Source organism: Ascaphus truei, chromosome 3 (assembly GCF_040206685.1).
Source record: "Ascaphus truei isolate aAscTru1 chromosome 3, aAscTru1.hap1, whole genome shotgun sequence".
Classification (NCBI taxonomy): Eukaryota; Metazoa; Chordata; class Amphibia; order Anura; family Ascaphidae; genus Ascaphus; species Ascaphus truei.
Window position 1 is genome coordinate 58551312 of NC_134485.1, and position 13168 is coordinate 58564479.

The window sequence follows — 13168 nt, forward strand, 5'->3', positions numbered from 1 at the left end:
CCTATGGGTCTGAATATTGACTGTCAGCTAACACATGCTATTTTATATAAGTCAATTTTGCTTATTAATAAGTTCTGAATATTGACTGGTAGTTAACCCATTTCTTGTTATACGCTAATTTATAAAAGTCAATTTTGCTTTACGATAAATGGATTGATCAAATTAGCCCTGAAAAGTTTCATATAGTATTTAATACACTTGTTTTTTATGTTTTGTGTTCATTTTAGCTTTACTATACAATGTTTTACATGTACTATATTTGGACACATTTCCCTGGTTCCTAGGTTCTAGATTATACATGATATGTGATATATTATTCATGTTTTTACATGTTTTTTCATGTCATTTAGATGCTTCTAATTATTCTATTTTTTTGTATATTCGTGGCTATATGCTTTATACCCCTATGTTTTCCTTTATGTATTAGCTTAAAATGTCTGCTACATCATTGTTGTTTTTATATTTTCCCTTTTGTACATGATGCTTTTCCCCTCCCTTTTTTCTAATTTTTCTTAATTTTCTGATTTTATTTTTTGGCACTTGAATCGCCGTGATGCGCATGCGCAGTGATTAGAACTGCGAGTAAACTTCATGGGGAGGTTTATTGCATTCATTGGGTCTATGATACTCTATGGCTTGCCCTTAACTAATATGGCCACACTGCCTGTGGGACTTCTTTTGCCCTTAGAACGACACTAGGTCGCTCTGCGCATGCGCGATGACGCGCGTAGCGTCATGACGTCATCAGGTTCCGTTTTTTGGCGCGAAACGGCCCACAGGTAAGAGGGTATTTAATGGATGTTAGTATATTGTGTTTTATCCTTGAAAAAGAACGCTGTGATGTTCGAAACGCGTTGGATGGGTCTTCTGTCACATTAAAGTGCCCTTTTAATCATTTTTTTCATTTTGGGTCCTTCCTGCTCCGTTTTTGCTGGTGCGCTTTTTGGTCTCCCTTTTCCTGTTATTGCATATCTGTAGCTGCACAGCTTGCCTACCTACTACCAGGATGTGAGTATTGCTGATTTTCAGGGGAACCTGCCGATGAGACTGAGGGTTAGTGGGCTTGTACCATCTACCACCTGTCTTCAGGAGGATAGTACCCATACTATTGCACATTAAGTACTATATTATTCTCATTAGTACCCTGGTTTAGTGGTTTGGCTTATTTTATTCATTGCACCTGCATTTGAGCGCTTGGCCTACTTTCCATATTCATCCCCAGGTAGTCTGCACTGCAGACACAGACAACTTAGGAACTCTCTGTCTCCTACTTCCACCACCAGGAAGCCTCCTGGAAGTTGGTAGGAGGTTAGCCGACACGCCATAATTTCTGTAGCTCGGGCAGTTGTGGATACAAGAGCTCGACAAACAGCTCCTTCTTGCTCGCCAGCTAGGAAGGACTGATGGTGTGGCAGCTCACATCCGGCTCCTCCTTCAGCCTGGGTAGAGCTCTGGGATTGGCTCTCATTGTGCCCCCTCCCTCTAGTGGAGATTAGAGGAGGGGCACTCGGCATCAGGGGTTGGCCCTGGCTCTGCTCTGAGCCAGTCATGGAGCAGGTGGGCTCCTGCTTTCACACCACTCATCTTGCAAAGGTGGGGCTTTGGCTTTCGCGCCAAAATCGGACAGATCTTTGCAAATAATTTTCTTGCAGCCTGGTTGCACGCAGCACGTGCGCCATCCAGACATGGCGGGAACTGCCATTTTAGATCACTTAGTCCACGCCAGGTACTCCCTTGCTGGGTAGACGCCATCTTAGGTGAACTAACGTGCTTCAGCATAGAACGACCCTCACAATTTGGTAGGGGACCCACTCTCCTGCTACGACTGCAATCCATGATAGACTCTGACCAGTGGGACATCTCTATACCCCAGGCTGACAGAACTCCCTCATGCAGCATACTGCAAACAATTGCAGACCAATGCAAGTGCTCTGTGGTTATAGTCTGGTTACTGACTAGAAGTACCCTTGGCTTCTCCCTATAGTACTTGGGCATCTCCCCCTCTTGGCTTTCAGTACCTCACAGATCCTTCCCTCAGTGGCTCCTGGAACACCCAGGTACACCTCCTTCTAGGAATCCCGATTACCCGCCTCAGGTTTGACTAAAACAGCTATAGCCTTGTCTCCAGATCTATTCACCCCTTTAGGGCTAGTCTAGGTCGTGCTTTGCAAGGTTTATGTGCCTCCTGACTACACCTAGATTCCCTCCTTCCTTAGCACTTGCTCTGGAAGCATACATTCGGAACTTTCAGTTCTGCTTCGCTGAAAGCCTGTCCTGATGCTCTCAGCATCTCAGCAGCGCCTCCAAATGTAACCCTGTTTCTCTCCCTCCCCCCCATCGCAGATAGGGTCTATTATGGGGAAAACTATGCTGGTCACTTGCAGTAGCCCTGAGTCTCCCGCATGGTGGTAGGGGATAGCAACAGGACAGGCTTCTGAGGCATATATGAATTCTTACTCACGTGACAGCACCTCCATCTCTTGCAGTCCCCAGCATAAGGGGAGAAATCCCTGCTTGAGTCTCGTTCTCCTTCTTCCCAATAGATTTCAATCTCAGGACAGAAGTATAGTAAACAGTATCTCTTTATTCACTATGCACAGAGCACAGCAGTCACTCAGCAGAACTAGGGCCTGCACCCTCAGGATGTCCTGGACTACACTCCCAGCCAGAGGCCACTAGGAGCAGTACTAACTCTTCCCTTACTCTCTGGTAGAGTAAGGGGAACAGTCTCCCACCGATCCCCTAAGGGAGGGCACACAGTGTACAGAGCCCTGCACACTGCTCTCGGGTAGACCAGCCTCTCTAACGGTAGAGGCAACTGCTAAATACAGGAAGTGCAGACCCTTAAGTACAAATCCAGTAAGAACCAGCCTCTTGCCGCTGATTGGACACCAGGCCTGATTACACTACCTTCTTTTGACTCACTGAGCTGCAGAGGTGTGGGGCAAACCCATGAATACTCCTGGCAACCTGCCCTTACCAAGGATTACAGCCAGGAGGAGGGCAGACATATTAGCCCAAACCAGAAAGGGCTACATGAACATATTTAGTGTTCCCTTCTTACCCTGTCTATTCCACTACAGTGTCTACAAAGAGGAGTCTTTAGTAGCTTGTTTTTCTCCTCTTTTCGTGTATCCATTGATATCGTAAGAAAAAAAATGTGTCAAATCTTTAACTTCTCTGTAAAATGTTTAACTCAACCAGCCCAATAAGGCCGCGCTTATAGTGCCGATGACGTCACCCGTCGCCATTGCAAAAGTTGTAATCAGGTTTGGAGACGTCTCTGGCTACAAGGGGAATGACGTCAGCAAGGGGGAGGCATAGAGGCTATGTGATTGGCTAATAGGCAGTCACGAGGAGACCTTCTCTGCAAAATCAAATTCTAGTGACTACAAGGATTTTGGTAGCGCTGTCGCTCCATCGCGTCCACTATAAGCACACGCAATGGCAACAATACAATTGTTTTGAAGCGACGTTGCATCGCCGTCGCTATAAGCGCATTTTGGAGCAGCACAGTGGCATAACATATATAACATTGTTTAGTGGTTTTAAAGTATGATCATATGAAGAAATGTATGCTCTTTACAGCTTAAATAGAAGACGTGTGTGTGTGTGTGTGTGTGTGTGTGTGTGTGTGTGTGTGTGTGTGTGTGTGTGTGTGTGTGTGTGTGTGTGTGTGTGTGTGTGTGTGTGTGTGTGTGTTGAAAAGTTTTCAAATCTGCACAAAATCCATATTTCCCCTTAAACTACAAAAACACGGCAAGGTTAGTGTACAAATTCTACTGTAAATGTCCAGTTGTTTCTAAAGAAACAGAAAACGGCTGGGAACTGGCATCTAATCCAGCATCTAACACACACAAGTTTTACTGTTCAACAGGCTGCTAAACGTCAAACATAAAAAGTGAGCATTGTCAATAAATGAACTAACCAAACCGGTCTGGTCTCTCTCACTTAAAATAAAATGTCATTTTAACCCGTTCGTTGGAAAGTCAGTATTATAATACGTATCTGTCAAAAAAAGAAGACCAGTGTAATGCCAAATAAATATATATTGTAAAAGTAAAAACATCTCTTCGTTTGCCAGAGCTTTAGACCAAGATGCTTTTTTTTCCCTTCAGAAGAAGTACAAAGTATGTAAACAATAGATTTCTGCCACCTTCTTTGATTGGTTACTGACAAAATAATGTTCCGCCTCCAACCAAAAAGCATTGGCCTGCAACAGGCAGAAGCAGATTCCTTCAATTTGTAAGAAGTGCAAAGCATGAGATCACATGAAACTCGGTGCTCTCCAGCCATTCACCATTTGGTTTCCTGGTGGATCTGAAAGAAGCACAACACTGAAGTCAGTCGTACATAGTCTGAACCCAAAAAGCCTTACAATGCCAGCTTTTACCATTAGCAGTAACATGATTCAATAGCTGCTCAACATTGCCCTAAAGGGACGATAGGACTTACAGGTAAGTTTGTTACATTTCTTGTTTTGAATTCTATACAATTATTTATGAAGCAAACTTGTGGATATTATAACCGATTGTTCGTTTTACGGATTCATATGTAGTTAAGAATTCGAAGTAACAAGGTTACGAATAGGTAAAATTTACAGGACATCTGCCGGTATTTTAATTTTAGGTTTTTATAATTATCTGTTACGTGTATGCCAGTTTGAATACTTGTATTTTTATGTATGCAGGTGTACTTTTTATTTACATAGCAGCAACCATATTCATAAGACAAACAGGCGTTTTCATGCAGGAGTCATTATAATCTAATAAGTGCATCTGATATAAAGATACAAATAAGGGAAGGGGGGGGGGGGGGAGAAAGCATCCTGAAAAATGTTCAACTTGTTACTTTTGCTGCAATGAGATTTATTGTACAAGAAAAAAAAACACCTTTATTCCTGGAGAAAGATGTTGTAAATAAATTCAAAGTATAGGGAGAGGAGGAAGATTATGTCTAGACCCAACGGTGCGTGTGTCACCAGGAACACAATACAGTAATGTGTGGCTGAGCCCCTGGCATTTATGCGATGTTTTCACCACCATTGTTATACATCCCAGCATGCCACGGCACTGGACGATCGTCAAAGCAATACAGATACAAACGTAGGTCTAAATGTCTCTATGGCATTTGTGTTATATTATCGTTCTTAAATATTTTAGTAATGTGTAAAAATGTTGATGGTAATATGAGCAATTAATAGATACTAAATAGTACAGATGGAAATTAAAGGAGGATTACTCAAAAGCAAACCACACAAAAACTACAAAATACACCAACCCCCATATCCCCTTCATATCCTTTGTCACTCACACTAATCAACTGAAAATCTGTTCATTCAGTGACAACCTGAACCCTTCCACATAAAACAAGTCTGGCTTATATGTAGGTGATGTACAGCAGTATTTATAAAAAGAGAAAGACGGAAATGGCAGATAACGGGTGATGTCAGTTTTGGATGCATTTTTATTACACAGAGCATATGGCAAGCAGACCAGGATGTGTTTTTCTTGCTTTTAATTGTACAAACATAAAAGGATATCCGACCTATACTATATAAAGCAGGTTAAAGAAACACTTTGGCTCCTAGTCAAAATGCTGCGACTCAATCCTTCCCCTGTTTGAGAAGGAGCCACAATCTGTCCAAGTAAGGACAGAGAAACTTCACAGCAGTTTCAATAAGAGGGGCCCGCTACATTCCTGATCAACACACAAAGCCAACATACAGGCAGTCCTCGTTATCCAACGGAATCCCTTCTGGAAGTAGCGTTGGATAGTGAAACCTTTGTAAAGTGAGTCCCATGTTAATCAGTGGCGGTGAGCGTTGGATAACGCATTCAGGTGTCGGATAACGCATTCCGGCATTGAAAAACGCCCCATACGGTTGCATTGGATATGCCATTCGGTGTAAAGTGAAACATTGGATAGCGAGGACTACCTGTATTACAAAGACTTTCCTCTAAAGCTACAGTGCCACAAGCAGCACATATGCTGCAAAAGGATTCTGATGGTGCCTGCGCGGAGGCTGTGGGAAAGCGGGTGCTTTCCCTGGCCATGGTCGATGGGCCGTGGGGGGCGTTCCTAGGGGCGTAACGGAGCTGTTCACCCACATTGGGTGAACCACTCACGTGACCTGCGTGTCGCGCCAAGAAATCAGTTTGTTTAGCACTTAGCATGGAAATTACCAAATGATCACAAGTCTTAATGTTTATAGCTTAAAATGTTCTTTGACGATATTGTATGTGTAGCCCAGTGTGTATGTACAAATACATTTTATACTTAAACTGGACAAATCATAATTCCAACACTTTCCTTTATAGTCTGCATATTCGATTATGTCTAGGAAGAACCCACTTATTGGTCAAGTAAAAGGTAGCAACACCTATTATACCTACAAATCAAAAAACAGTGTTTCTATGTATAGATGTGAGCAGACAAATTGTAGAACTGCAGCTTGTATTCATATAGGGCAGACAAGATTTCTTTATCATGCAAACCAAGCCACTAAGTCAATGTTATACATCCCTGTTCATCAAAACCTCTATTTATTGTAGCCCCAAATATATTGGCAATATCAAGGGTTCAAACCGGTTTTTCTCGATGTCTAAACGAATGCTAATAACCAACAGACCCACTCTTATAACAATGTAGTCTAATGACAGATTATAGTGCAGCAACCACCAGAAGAAAAAAAAACATTTATTACTGAGCAGTTATATTGAAGCATTAGTAAGACCATCATGCTTGGTATGCAGGCAAAAAGATGAAGTAAATGGAAAAGTACATCTATTCATACTATAGAAAAATAGTAATTACCCCCCTGTTTTAGTTAATGTGGATAGATTGCCTCACCTGGACTTTAATAAAGTGATTATTCATGTGGAAATGCTTACCTTCATTTATCTCAACATACAGTATTAATATGTCGACATGTAAATATTTTGGTAAGAAATTAAGATATATATTATAATTCATCTTCTTTCAAAACTAAACGCTGTCTCACATTTTAATCTGGTCTGTAACGGTTACATACGCCTATAACATATTTCATCTTTAACTGTTCATGCAATGTCTTTATATATAATGTATAACCCAGTTCACCTAATATAACCCTGTATTTGTAACCATGCATCTGTCATCATAACTCTGTGCCCAGGACATACAGTACTTGAAAACAAGAGGTAACTCAATGTATTACACCCTGGTAAAACATTTTATAAATAAATACATTTATTCCCATAACGGATTCAAATTTCTTATCCAGCAGTAACAATTTCAAACACTTTTGACCAACATTCACAAAAAAGGGCAATACTAGGCATATTCTCACAAACTCGTCTCTAACAAATAAAACCTTACCACTGATTATCATTGTTGAAGACTGTTCCAGAGTAAGCAACAAGCACCACTAATTCTTCAGGGTCTTCTTTTGAAACCCAACTGTTAAGAAAACGAGAGAGAAAAACGTGCTTTATTCATTCTTGATAACATGTTTAGAGAGTCTATTCCCCACCCCCAACACTTTTTTTACATATACCAGTCGCAAAAATACAAATCTTTTTAACAATGTTTTTTCTTTAAATGCTCAGAATACAGTACATATAACTAGCTGGCTTCAAGAGCTTCTTTTTTTCCCAAGAGAAGAGGGGGGGGGGGGGTCAAATGATGTCTCAAAAGTTATATATGGCATTCAAGTTTACTTTCACATGCCTTTCAAATGAATTTTCTTTACGAGCAATTTAAGCGTTCCCAGGAAACCCTGAACATCACAGATTAACATTTTAACAGCAATAAGAAGACGGACGGTCTTGGAAGGTTGTAGTTTTACGGTTTACATGTATTTTCTCACTAATGATGCTGATTAATTATTTTCAGCAGTTTGCGCACCCCTCCTCCCCCCCCCCCTCCCAAAAAAAGAGGGTCTCCAGAGCTGCATTGATTCCTGCTCTAGGGACCCTGCTTCCAGAGATACTTTCTTCCGTAGGGGGTGGCTGTATCTTGGAGGAGTTTAAAGGTCCAGGTCACGCCGTCCAATAGGAAGCCACACCGGATGATGTCACGGCTTCCTATGGGCCCGCGTGATGTGGGACATTTAAGCGCCGCCATTATGTTAGGCACACTGTTTCTCTGCCTGCAGATACCAGCATCCCTGCAGAGGCAAGTATCTCTGTTAGCAGGGGGTAGCCTGAGTGAAATTAACACAGTTGAGCTCCTGAGACCCCTTGCTTCAATCCTGCATTAAAAAAATAAATTAATAAATGTAAAAGTGTAACCCATATTGCTGCTTAAAGAGGCAATCCAAGCGGCATTTAAAAAAAAATTGTTTTAATATATGAAAACTAATTACCTAAGCTGCTGATCGATTCATTCTCCTAATCGATCAGCAAAGATTCTGCTTCCCAGGGTTCACTAAATGGCTGCCTTTCAGTTTCAATCAATCCTTCAGTCAGTGTAACTCAGCAGCTACCATGTAGTCTTAAATTACTAAGGTAACATTAGCTGGTGCAGTGTTTCCCAACTCCAGTCCTCAGGGAATCTCAACAAGTCAGGTCTTAAGGATATTCCTGGTCCAGCACAGGTGGGTCAATCAGCGGCTCAGTCATTTTGACTGAGCCACCTGTGCTCGAGCAGGAATATCCTTAAGACCTGAACTGTTGGGGTTCCCTGAGGACTGGAGTTGGGAAACACTGATCTATTGTTACAGTTTGCAGCTCAAACTGCTGGGAATATTGGCAACAAATGATCACAAACAGGAAAATGTTGCATAGATCTTCCACTGCTGGGGAGGTGGCTAAACCTGCTATAGAAATCAAAGGGTGCTCATTATCTTGCAACTCATTAAAAATGGCATTAAGAATTGAATTTAAAAAGTGTAGTAAGTATTATCTAATACTACAGAGTTACCTAATACTACAGAACTGATTAAAAAAAACACATGAAGGATATTGCATGGATTGCTCCTTTAAGTTAGGAGACCACAAGAGGCACAAGCAGCATTATAAGTAAGGCTAAGTCCCCGCTAGCACTGAGCGGGCGGCGGGAACTTACATATATAGATACATGTAAGTCCCCGCTCTCGCGGTGCGTGTGGCGCTCGTGCGCGGGCACACACGCGATTGGCACTTAGGTAAACAAAAACCTATACTTACCCACGCGCTCAACTACCCACAATGCCCCCTCTCCCCCGCGCACAAGCAGGACACCTGGCGCTCATGCTTGGAGCGCTCTCCAGTGTCTGGGTGCAGAGCATGTCAGCAGGTGGGAGTGTATACATGGGTGGTCTCACACGACACCACATACAAGGCTAAATCCATGTACGGTCCACAGATTCCTCATTTGGATATTATATCCTTGCAACTATTCAATAACATTAAAAAAAAACTAAAAAGCCGCAGAGAATAAATCATGATCTCCTCTTAGACAAACTATATCTACTCTGATTTGCTACATAACTGCAACTTTTAAGATTATGAGTGACGGATTACTACACCAACTACCTACATTTGATACAGTGATCTATACATGTATATTATATTGGCTAATATTTTTCTACACCATCTATAGACAAATATTTAGGATTAGGGTTGTGTTATCCTTTTAGATTTTTGAGGTTCATTTCATTGTGCTCGATTGTTCATTGTTATATATATTCATATATTATGGGCATTTGTCAGTGTGTTGTGTGTGCGTTGGGTGTCATGTCAGTGTGTCTCTTAGTGTGCCACAGATACATACTGAAACAAACACTCCGACACACAGAGCTAGAGGGGTGGGTGAGGTGTTGTGACAGCCCAAAACTCTGGCTCCTAAAAAAATCTGTCTGGCTCATAAGATTTTTGTCCAAAATGCATTGAATGCATATACACTGCAGCAATGTAGCTGAGGGGGTTGACCGGTCTAAAGCTACATAAAAGGTGCTACACAGAGGTAAACAATTAGACAAAACTACAAGACTGGGGTAAGAATCCAGTCTTACGGCAATGTTTAACACTGTCTTTTTTACACTTCTAAGGCATTACAACAGTCACATTTTGCAGTTTTTTTTTTGGGGTCTATACATTAAACTGTGATCGTGCCGACAAGTCACTGGGAGTTTCAGTGCGATAGTGCCCCAGTCTAATGATTTCCCCTATCATAGTGAGGTTATTAAAAAGTGAGAGTGGAGAGATAGAAAGATGGCACAGATACAGAGTAACTTTTGTAAGATATTGTTTTGTAGAAACCAAGTTACAAAAGTTATTGACGTCATGGACTGGATTACTCAATTCTAAAGCGTTTACCCAATAATTTTGACGAATATCAGTAAAACATGTAATTTGGCCATTTGTGAATTTTATTCACAAAAGAAGAGTGTTAACTGTGTTTTTTCTTTTTAATGTACATTTTTAGGATATTGGTGACTACGTTTCTACGCAAGAGGCTATATTTGTTTGCTGGATCATACAGTGCCAAAATGAAAGATCGGCTTCAGGAGCTTAAGCAGAAGGCAAAAGAACTGGAGTTGTCCAAGGACATCGAATCCTCTCTGGAAGACCAGAAGGAACCTGCCAAGCTAAAGCAGCAAGCTGTTATTTTTGAAAAAGAGCCGATCGTTGAAAGTTACCTACATGAAATACAGAGACTTCAAAATGATATTACTGATCTGTCAGACAATGTGACAAAGTTTGGGCAGCAGCAAAAGATCCTTGTATCGTCCATGAGAAGATTCAGCGTCCTAAAGAAGGAATGCAACATTACCAAGGATATCAAAATCCAAGCTGAGAGTATTAATAAGCGCTTGGATGCTTTATTAAATCAAGTTAAAAAAGCAGAAGCGGATAATGGGCCATCATCTTGTCTCACCAGGATACTCAAGTCCCATCATGCAGCCATCTTCAAAAACTTTCAGAACACAATGTTCCAATACAATGATACAATTGCAGCTAAGCAATCAAAGTGTAAAACATTCATCATTAGACAGCTAGAGGTAGCCGGCAAAGAAGTATCTGAGGAGGAAGTGAACAAAATGCTCGAACAAGGTAAATGGGATGTTTTCAATGAGAACTTGCTCACAGAAGTGAAGATCACTAAAGTGCAGTTGTGCGAGATCGAGCAGAGGCACAAGGAGCTGATCACCTTAGAAAATCAGATGAAAGACTTAAGAGAACTCTTTATCCAGATATCCCTTTTAGTGGAAGAACAGGGGGAGATGATCGATAATATTGAAATGGTCACAAATAATACTGAAGACTATGTCCAGAAATCAAAGGATGAGTTTAAACTGGCAGTTAAGTATAAAAGGAAAAACCCATGCAAGTTGCTATGGTGCTGTTGTTTTCCTTGCTTGTAATAAAGTTGTTAAAAGAAAAATATATTACAGTTTAACAGTCACTTAAAGTTACAGAACATGTTTTTTCCCCCCTAAAACCTATGTGGTATTGGTAATTTCCCATTCAATGTGCGGTTTCTATTATTCTATACTCATTACATAATACTCTGACATGAATAGAAGTCATTAAACAATAAGGACCAAATTAAAGAAACACACTGACTCCTTTCAAGGGAGTCACCAAAGAACAGTACTAGGGGGAATTGCTAAAATATGGGCCCATTTATGCATAGTCACAAGTGCCATCTCTTCATTAAGAGTAATGGGCAGGAAATAACCCTTTCACTTGGTTTAATAAAATGCATTTCACCTCTGACTTTGTTTTTAGAAACCATGTTTTATGGTAAAAATGAACTGCCGTATTAGGGTGTAATCGCACAGTGCAACGTGCCTACAGAGTTATAGAAAGTGCAGATGTGCGTTTTAGAAATGGAATGTTATCGTGCCACGTCTTCCTGCTACGCTGGAGGAAACTGATACATCCTATCTTTATTCATGAGAAGGAATGTATTTTTATTTTTCATGCAATGTTTGCTTGACTCACGATTGTTTACCACGTACACTCTGTGTCTTTGTAAATTACTTTCCGCACTGGCATGGCATTTAAAAAAAAAACATTTATGTATCTCTTCTATAATACTTTATTATATGTAATGAAAGCCTAAAAATAGAGATAATAATAACACAGTGTGCCAGATACATCAGAAACAATAACAAATACATTACTTCAACGTCTCCAGCTCTAACCTTTTAACCAAGAGCCACACTACTTGCTAGTTTGCAGGGCTGTGCAGTGTCCAAGTAACGAAGGAAGCCACACGGTATGAATTGGTAGCTCCGGCTTCCACGTTTTTGTGCCACACAAAATACTTTTTGTGCTCGCTGCTAGCCCTCCATTTATCAGGTATATTTCCCAATTTCCGCTTCTTGTTTTTGAATCACTGACAGTATTAGGCCTCAGATTAAGCTCCGGATGCAAACAGTAAGCATGTTATGCACCAGAGACTAAGTAAATATGTAACTTGCTCCTTTAATAAACCGAGTTACATTACTTAGCTTTTCACAGTAGGACTAGTTCGACTGCAGGCCCTCAAAAATGAGGCATTTTGAAGGGAACCATGATGTTCATCCAGTGCTAAGTGAAGAGAAAGGGGGAAGCTCATTAAAATGTTGATAATGACAATGAGTAATTCATTTATAACCAGGTCATGTAATTAAGTTTTTTTTTAGCACATACGCATAAGCCCAATGGTTTACTTTGAGCCTTAAAAGGATTATACTTTGTGCCAATGATCAGAAATATAGTTTTAACAAATGATCATTATGAATTTTAACTTAAATATTTATTGCAAAGTTAGTAGATTGATGTAATCTGTTGGTTACTTGGACCATAGATGATTAAAATAATCTGTACATGCCTCCTTGTTTATCCATTGCAAATACTTTTGTTTTTTCAAAATAAAAATAATGACACTGACAATGTTTGTCTACAATAATTTTTTGGTAAACAATGCAGACAAATGTGGTAAAAACAGCAAGTTGCTCTAAACTCCACAGTCAGAAAGGCGATGCATTCAGCTGCCTCGTCGCTGAAACGTGACACTTTCCCTCAGAGCCGATTCATGGTACTGCAAAGTCCAGCGACCTCCAGGTACCGAGATATCTACCACTGCATCCCTGAGACAAGAATGCACGTCCTGTGGACACAATATGGCAGCCAAGGTAAACATCGCTACAGTGACCAATAGAAAGCAGCGATGTCATTAGGAGATAATGCCGCAGCTCCCTATTGAGTGACTG

General features: G+C 40.7%; 1 protein-coding gene across 3 annotated transcripts in view; it reads left to right on the forward strand.

Annotated features, from left to right (window-relative positions):
* The window catches only part of LOC142491457 (syntaxin-19-like), a 30200-nt gene extending 17356 nt beyond the window's left edge, over positions 1-12844 (forward strand). For 2 of the 3 annotated variants that reach the window (XM_075594071.1, XM_075594072.1), the window contains exon 3: positions 10390-12844. In XM_075594071.1, coding sequence (XP_075450186.1) covers positions 10454-11329 — 876 coding nt within the window. In that variant the 5' untranslated portion in view covers positions 10390-10453 and the 3' untranslated portion in view covers positions 11330-12844. Of the gene's footprint in view, positions 1-4233; positions 4458-10389 lie in introns of those variants that run through there. The other variant, XM_075594070.1, reaches the window with a different exon arrangement.
* Positions 12845-13168: the final 324 nt, after the last annotated feature.